This window comes from Ambystoma mexicanum, chromosome 2p (genome assembly GCF_040938575.1).
Source record: "Ambystoma mexicanum isolate Mex_15411 chromosome 2p, UKY_AmexF1_1, whole genome shotgun sequence".
Taxonomy (NCBI): Eukaryota; Metazoa; Chordata; class Amphibia; order Caudata; family Ambystomatidae; genus Ambystoma; species Ambystoma mexicanum.
Genome location: NC_090923.1, coordinates 525,664,773 through 525,673,814, shown reverse-complemented (window position 1 = coordinate 525,673,814; position 9,042 = coordinate 525,664,773). Strand labels below are relative to the sequence as shown.

The 9,042-nt window shown below is 44.0% G+C and overlaps 1 protein-coding gene across 4 annotated transcripts in view; it reads right to left on the bottom strand.

Annotated features, from left to right (window-relative positions):
* Positions 1-225: 225 nt before the first annotated feature.
* Positions 226-9,042, bottom strand: part of CNBP (CCHC-type zinc finger nucleic acid binding protein) — a 72,514-nt gene continuing 63,697 nt past the window's right edge. For 2 of the 4 annotated variants that reach the window (XM_069643947.1, XM_069643948.1), the window contains exons 4-5: positions 2,265-2,476; positions 1,118-1,328 (exon numbers count right to left, since the gene is read on the bottom strand). In XM_069643947.1, the coding sequence (XP_069500048.1) occupies positions 1,211-1,328; positions 2,265-2,476 (330 nt within the window). In that variant the 3' untranslated portion in view covers positions 1,118-1,210. Of the gene's footprint in view, positions 1,329-2,264; positions 2,477-9,042 lie in introns of all 4 variants that reach the window. The other 2 variants (XM_069643950.1, XM_069643949.1) reach the window with 2 other exon arrangements.

Here is a 9,042-nt window from a genome sequence, read left to right as displayed (position 1 = left end):
TGAGCCCACTTTATGCACACCAAGGTAGCTTTATTACTCTTTCAGAAGACAGTGAAGCAATTTAATAACTTGACTATGTGGGTGTTGAAGTAGTCATTGATATCAAACAAAGCACTTCTGGAAAAACTCAGGAACACTTTGCCAGACGAGGACCACTACATAATGTTACTCAGACGCAAGTCATTGGTTTGTTGAAAATACAAAATCCATACCCAAGACAATTGGTACCAGTGTATGTCAGCATTTATTGTGTCATGTTGTGCATAAAGAATTTTCCATGCCCTATATGAACATTGCAGACCCAGGTTTTTTTATAACAAAACACACACCAACAAAGAACTTACTCAAACTCCCCTTCCTCCTCCAGCTTTATTGATAGTTTAAAATTAAATTTCTATTTTCTAGGACTTCAGTTGCTTTTACCATCCGACTTTAAAAACTGATTACAAGCAAATGAAACTCAAACAGTTGTCTAAGTGATATAGTATACAAAAATAACATCTTGATTTCAGTGAAAACACGTTTTCTTAACTCCTTAATAGCTCCATGTCTGCATTTAGGTTTCCGTTTTGTTGATGTACGGTTTAGGTTCTCAACTCCACTAAATTATTTCATTTAAAACCTTGTCATGAGCACCAGTCATCTCCAATGTTAGACAGCATTCAGTAAACAGATTACATTTTGCTTTAATCCTGATTTTTCTTGTGGTCACTCATATGCATGTGAATCTTTACTCCCACTCTGCCTTAACTGTATTGCGGCCCGATATACAGATGCGCTTAATGTTATGAACAGGTTGAGGTCAGTAAATCCAAGGCCATCATTGCAATAATTAATGGACTTCTAGAAGTTCACAGACACTTCTCCAGGTTTTTCCTAAATCCCTCTTGCACAGGCTCATTACACCAGGGAACTCGGCCAGGGTCCCCTCGCCCGACTTGACTTTTCCCACTCAATCCCTATTAACCAGTGGCACGGAAAGGGGGTTCTTTAACAAAGCATTATACGCAACACCTCTACCAAACTAAACAAACATTTTTGTAGTTAAATGCAAAAAGTCGATTTTTCCACCCCTTTCCTCATGTTGCACGTCAAGTGAAGCTCACTGGCCAGGGACTAGCCTCTATTTGCCACCTTTGGCCAATGAAGAGGATTCAGAGAAAATAATACAACCATCAATCAAAAAAAGGAGGGGCGACAAGGAAATTATTTAAGCTGTAGCTTCAATTGTGCATTCCCGCGCAAGGTGGCCTGACTCGCCGCAACGGTAACAGTTGACTTCGCTCGTCTTGCTGCAGTTGATGGCTACGTGGCCAGTTTCTCCACACCTAAGGGGACAAAATAAACACATGGACTAAATTCAAAGTGCATGACTGCATACAATACAAAACACCAAATTACTACCCAAACAATTTGTTTCAATAGTTACAATGAAACAGTGGTGAATACATTCAACATATTTGCTCTATAGCCATCTGAAAGCTTGTTTGCATCTGGGATTGCGTAGAACCTCAACATTTCCCTGGCCCCATGCTTAATCCTTTAAATGGTACATACCAAAACGTATACCACTTGGTTCATGCAAGTGAAGCAAGTTGCAAAAAACCCCACAGGAAGTAAACAATGAATACAGGTAGGTCTCCCACTACGTAGACTGGATAATCTATGTAACTGTGTGAATCAATATTCCGTCACCAAATAGCAAGACCCTGCAATCAGCTGTTGTGGGGGGAGGGGGTTTACGTTTTTCTCTCACTTTTACCAGCATTCTTTGCTTGGTTTGAAATATCCACAAATATTCTGTTTTCTTGGACTTAAACCAGTGTCACCAATTCTAACAGGCAAACGTATGTAACATTGTATAGCCCACATAAATATAACGAACCACCACCATAACAGGCTATGTGAAACTGATTTTACTATTGTGCATATGATATTGGGGCGAGGCTAGGACCACCCCCTTGCAGCCAGCTCAACCTTTGGAGTGCTTTCACACAAGCCCTAGGTTGGCCGGATAGAACTCCTAGAAAAGGCTTACTGAATAAATACCATAGCACGATTTTTTTTGGGGGGGGGAAGGGGAGGAACAATTAAACCTACCTTCAATTTACGAAGACACGGAGCACAGATTTGGACTAAACATTTTATGTCAATCCCTGCATATTTTTTTGTACAATTCAAACCTGGCAAATGGTACCATCGGATTGATGCGTAACAGCACTGCAATAGCAGAAGGAGTTGAACTTTCTAATATTAAGTCATACCTGTAGCATTTCACTTTGGTGCAATCTTTTTGAATATGTCCGAACTCCCCACAAGAATAACATTTTTGCTCATCTGCGTGGTCACAGTCACGAGCCAGATGGCCTGGTTTTCCACAGTTGTAGCAGCACTGCTCCCTTTCCTTTTTGGGCTCCTTGCAGTCCTTGGCGATGTGGCCACTCCGGCCACAGTTGTAGCAGGCTACAAAAAAGGCCACAGTGCGAAAAAACATACCACTTTTACTACGCGTTGAACAGATTCCAGAAGGTCAACACATTTGTCAGATTATTATAAAAGCTAAACCCCATGAATTCAGTTTTATTGTTTAGTTACATAAGCATTGCATTTTAACATTAAAACAAGTGTAAATCTGCTAAGGTTTTTGATCTACTGAATGAGCAAGCGTAGTAGGCATAGTACTAGTGTGTCATTTGTATAGCGCCTTTCACCGTTAGTATGGTTACAACACACTGCAGGTTGAACGTCCTTGGGGGACCAAGGACCGGAGTCCGGGTATGGGAAGAAATTCGAAGAGGTGCTAGTATGAGCTTGTGCATATTGACAGTGCTGAAGATGTGAGGGGTGCCCAAGTCTCTGCCTGCTATTAGAAGCAAGGTACATTAAAAACCAATCAAGCTATTACTCTTATATAAGGGGACGGAGTGAGTTGTGTTGCAAACGAGAACATGTTGTTCCTTTTGACACCCAAATGAAGATGGAACGAGAGAAAATGAAAAATAAAACACGTTAGCCAGGAATAAGCTTCTACTTAATATTGCTACGTCGGGACCACCACTTCTCCGGTAGCAGCAAACACTGCTGAAAGATGGCCAATCGCCCCATTTCTAAAATGGGAAATATTGCAATTCATCCAACGTGACAAACTTCCGTATTACTAGTTCAGACAGAGCACATTTTATTTCCAGTTACATAAATGGGGTAGATATTTACTAGGCACTGCCATTATGGCACAAGCTAGCCACAAGGTGTTAACAGTAGGACAATTGTGTGATTATCTGGGCATATCATGCAGTACCTGGCACATGCCCATTTAATACCTATGCACAGGCTAACACTGGATATTTTCCAAACAAACATTGATAAAGCCAGCTAACACCCACGCGCATTGTGTCCTTCCTCAAAGGTCATTTCAATTCCACCAGCACTCCAATGCGTAGTTTCAGCTTAAGTGCCACCTAATATCCCAAACTAAAAATATACTGTGAAATGAAAATCACACTAGCCTTAACATTTGCATTCCCAATATTTGTAGATTTAAAATTTGTAGGCGGTAGTAACCAGCACTGTAAAAATAAAAGGTTGCTGGGTTTAGGGGTAAGGTCTTCTGTGAGGTTATAGGGTGAAGGGCCTTCCTGGAAATTAATGAGTTCAATTTGACAATTTCTTTGTTGGTGAATAAAGACTAGATTTTAATTGGTCAAACATTAGAATCAACTATTGAAGAGTAGTTGCGCCTAATGGCTCACAGATAGGAGTCTAGTTTCCAGCACCAAAGGGGTCTTCTTTGTGAAAAGCCATAAGCTGATCACATAGCGTTAGGATAGTGCCATCATCACCCCTCTCCCACCCCCCCCCCCCAGTGCCATGGGGATAATGACGTCGCAGCATGTGGAATGAGATAACCCTGCATCACATGTGCTGGAGTGCGCACCTATGAAATGTTCTGTGCCGACACTTCCTTGCTGTGGAATGTAATCTTTGGGGTACTTTCCACCCTTGTTACACTAACTTGGATGTACTAATAAAAAAAAAAATATGCTTGGATACACATGCTGTGCATAGGCCGACATCTAGTGGAAGCTGCAGAGCATTAGTTTTTCGAAAAGGGACGTTGACAGGCCGTGCCAGTAATACTATCCCTAGTGTGATGTCCACTGTACCCATGGTCCTTCGCGCATTGAGGTACCTCAGATTACATGAGGCAACGTGAAGCATGAGTACAGTTGTAGCCAAGCAGATGCGTATCAGACAAGCTCATAAGCATCCATGCCCATTCTCTCCGCAGAGAGGAAGGGCGGGCGCATGTGAATCTAAGCAGGTACAAGCATCAGAAATAGGATTACGGTGAGTAATGTATCCCTTCTGATACTTGAGAATCTTAGATCGCATGCTGTGCATAGATTAGCGAGCAGTGTTAGGAGAATGTGGGGGTTTGAGAAGGTTCATGGGCAAACAGATGTCTTAGTACCGCTTGTCCCACCTGTGCATCTGTCTTGGAATGAGTGTCAATGCAGTAATGCTGACTGAAAGTGTGTATTGAGCTCCATGTAGACGCTTTGCAAATGCTGTCTAGAGGGGCATTTGCAATGAAGGTCAGAGTGGCTCCTGTGGTCCTTGTGTAGTGAGCTGAAGATGGCATTTTTGGACATGCGGTCTCCTTCTCTCCCTGCTGCTACAGAGACAAACAGTTGACCTGTTTTCCTTAGCGGTCTGGTCTTGTTTACATAAAGGCCCGTCCTCCTCCCATCTAGTGTGTAGAATGTTACCTCAGCTGAGCTGGCGGGGTTCTGAAAGAAAGCTGGTAGCTCAATAGATGGTTTAAGTGAAATTTAGAGAGGAAGGAGAATCTAGGGCGAGTAAAAACCAACTAGTCCTTATGTATAACAAAGAAATGATCCTGCACTGACAATACTTGCATTTCACCAACTCTTCTTATGGAAATAATAGCCACTAGGAAGGCAGTCTTGTGAGTTAGGTGTTTAAGACTAGACTTGTGCATCGGCTCGAAAAGAGGTCCCATGAGCTTACCAAGTACAACATTGAGATCCCATCCTGGTGGCAGATCCCTCCATGAATGCTTTGATGAAAGGCACTTCCACCATGAGACCTTATTGTGGGAGGTGGTGCAGGCTGACAAGGCCGCCAGGTGGACCTTTAAGGAGCTGAATACTAACCCCGAATCTAGCAAGTGGAGCATGCAAGTTAGAATGTGGGATGCAGTACATTCTATGGGGTTAATTTGTTTAGACTGGCACCAAATGACAAATCTCCACTTGTCGAAATAACAGTACGTAGTGTTAAGTTTTCTTGCTTCCTTCAAGATATTCATACACCTCTGTGGTAGGTTAAGATATCCGAACTCTAGGACTTCATGAGCCATGCTGCCAAATTCATTGAGTGAGGTTGAGGGTGCACTGTTAGGGCCTCCCCTCCCCCCGTGCGAAGTGAGTATATTTTTCAGGCACAGGAGCTTGATGGGATCGCATATCACTAGTTTGCGCAGATGTGGATACCAAGGTTGTCTTGCCCAAACCGCAGCAACTAGGATGAGCGTCATTTGTTCCTTGTGGATCCTGTTCACCACCTTCTTCATGAGAGGTTTTGGGGGAAAAGCATAAGCAAATTTCCCCGACCAGATCATCCATAGGGCGTTCCCCTTGGAGCCTGGCAGGGGGAATCTGGACGCAAAGTCTGGGCATTGACTGTTGAACATGTCTATTGTGGGATAACCCCTCGCCATTCGTGTTCCTCTGGTAGGGGATCTCTGCTCAGTGAGTCTGCAAGAGTCGAGTTCCCCTGGAATGTGCTGCAACGATAGGAATACCTTCTGTTCGAGTGCCCTTCCCCGTGAACCCAGTTTACCTGCCACTTATCCATGTTGCACCCGTCTGCATATGCAAAATTCTTTATCAGCTGGCGAGCGAACCTGCGATTTTTGCCAGCATACGGCAAATAGTGTCCGATTATTGGAAAGCTGCTGTGCGGTCTGCGGATCATCGATCTCAAAACCCACTGCTTTCTGCTGTCTTCTTAAGTGCAATCAAGATTGTTGTTATTAAAGAACTGAAGCCCCCATTCAGCCATCGTTTTTAGTAATTATGCTCCGTCTGCAACAGCTCTGAAGCGAGAAAGGAGGGGGCGGGGTGGAAATAAATATCACCCAAGCTGCAGGCTGTAGCTTCTCCCGGAGCAGGCCCAGCTGTCAGGCCACCCTGTGACATGAGCGCAGCTAAGCACTAGGCAGTAGACACTGCATTAAACAATCTGTCTGTTCTGGTTTTCAGGCTCCGTAGCGAGGTGTGTTCATTGTAAATCTCTCTATAGCAGCAATGGGGTGCTAGTCCTCGTTTTCAGCATTTGGAAAAAATACAGAACAGGTTGGTCACTGAAAAAAACAAGCTCATGCAAATTACATGGCATCTTTCCTTTCTCAGAACACGCAAAGCCTGTGCGGGCGGCTCTAGCTTCCCCTCAGTCGCACCCACTCTCTAGAATGCCCTCCCACCACACCTCACCATGGACTCACTCAGCGTTTCGCAAAGCCATCAAAACAAACCTCTGATGTAACCAGTGATGTTCTGTAACATGTGCTTCTGTAATGTTAACAAGTTCTCTCATTGGGCGGCTTCATTGTAACCCTCAAGTAAGCCTCCTTACACTCTGTTATAACGCCTCGATGCCTGCGGGCTGCAGCACGCTCTACAAATTCAAAATAAAATAAACTGATAGATGGCAACTTGTTTTGCCTTGTTGGCAGAGAGCTTCCACAGAGGCAGTCATCCAAGATGGCTGCCTCTATGGAAGAGCTCAGAAACTCAGTTCCGAGATGGGCAGGATTAGCCATAGGGATTAGCATAGCTAGGGTCAGCGAATGGGAGGGATGCAAAAACCCAACACTGTATTCCCCTCCTCAAAATGTAATTTCCATTGGAAAAGCATTGCAGACCCTCATTCAAAGCCCATATTAGAAGCCCTTATGTTATCTTATGGTGGGGAGGGAAGGGGGGTGAGATAGGGGGGGAGGAGGGCGTGTACTATGCAATGTGCCTCCTAGAGTTGGCAGCAAGCGGGACCTCACAGCGAGAGACTCCCCTTTTGGGGACAAGGCCTCCCATTCCAGAGGAACTCCCTAAAAACCTATCCCCGGGACTAATCACAACCTCAGGTCTTTAGAAGACACCATCAGACCAAGCCACTGTTTGTTATTGTACCATAAGACCCAAGACTCAACCTGAAGAAATATATGGTAAAAACTACCAAGACGACGAAGACTGAGCAAGTAATGGCGATCGCTCGGTGGTGGAAAATCAGCAATACTGTGACGAGGGAAAATGAGCAAGTAATGAAGAGTGCTGAACTGGAGGAGAAAGGACTACAATGCTCCGCTGAGAAGAACCCAGAAATGTGTCAGAAAAAAAAAAAGAAGGACTGTTGTCTGAGAGAAGTAAAAGGCGCAAGATTCAAATTAGCAGTGCAGTGGATGCTGACTGAGACCGGGAGATCCTCCGTTACGAGGAAGCAATCTGCTACATGTGAGAAGCACCGAAGAAACAATACTGAAGAGAACAGGGGAAGAACACTCCCCAAGAGAGCCACTAGTGAGTGGTGGCTGAATCGTAAGAGGTGGACTGTCAAGCTTTGCAACAATGCCAAAAGCACTTAACACTGGCCCTGCAAACAAGAGACAAATTTGAAGCTGTCCCGGCTCAGATCAAGGTCCCTAATCTGCATGCAGGCCCGATCAAGGTCCCTAATCTGCATGCAGGCCCGACAACCCGTGGGAAGCAAGGTAATGGGGCGGGAGACCCGGGAGGGAACATGGGAATAAAGATAACTGAGTCTACTTGTCCCATTGCGTGGCTAAATATCAACTTCTTGATAAGCATTCAGCCTACTCATCCCAGTGAATGGACCAACACTTAGAAGGGTGGAACCCATCCAACTCGGCTCAGCGATACGAGAAAGAATAACGGAATCATTAATTTTCTCATCTCAAGAATACACAAAGTGACTAAGAGAAGAATAACCATGGGGTTTACTATACGTTCCCCAAAGAAAAACCTAGTCAGAGATTCCAAAGCCAAGAACGCCAGAGAGGAGAGGTTTTCAAAAGGAAGAGAAAGAGCCAGAGACGTGGAACAGTCCCCTGGATGAACTGTATAATCTAATCCAAAAGATAGCCAGAAACCATCTAAAATGATATAGGGAGACTGGGGCAACCTATCCAGGAGAAGCGAGTCATTCTCCTGGGCTTGTGGTTTTGTCTTAGTGCGAGTGTCAGTGTAGTTTAGTTTCTGGATGGAGGATTGCCTACTTTGGACTTTATACTTGACGAACACCCTAGTTAGTTCTGTTAGTCAGGGAAATCCTTAGATTAGGGATAGCGGGGCATTTTTACTTATTTCAGTAAAATATTCTCAGGATTGACAAAAACTGGTCTGCCTCCTGACCTACGACAATTGGCACGCGCATGTATATTTCACTTAAACTGTTTAACTCATCCATCTGGTCAACGTTTCTAAATTGTAAACTTGTACATCTTGTCTTTATTACATAAGTATCACCCTTTTTAGTAAAAAAAAAAGATAATATAAAAAGAAAAAAGTTGGGAGGAATATTATTTCTGCTGCCACAGACTGGGGCATGTTGCTCAAATTTTTTTATAAAAAAAAACCCCACTTTTAGTATTGTCCGTCACTTTTATGAATTTCTAAGCGACTCATTTTGGCAACATGGCAAGGTTAGAGATCAGGAATTGTGGCCTTTGTTTCAAATGTTTATTGAGCGCACATAATCCTCGTGCACCAAGGTGCTGTTACAACCAGGTACACTAAAATCTTGTAGGGAGGTGGAGTGTCTGGAGGGGTGGGGGCAGGAGCGCACAACAAGCAGCAGAGTAGCAGAAGAACAGTGACTGAAGCTAGTTAAAAAGCCAAGCTTTTAAATCCTTTCTGAAGGCCAATATGAGTTCCGACCTTAGGTGCGATGGGATTAAGTTCCATTGGTGGATTGCCATAGAGAAGAAACTGGAACCTCCAC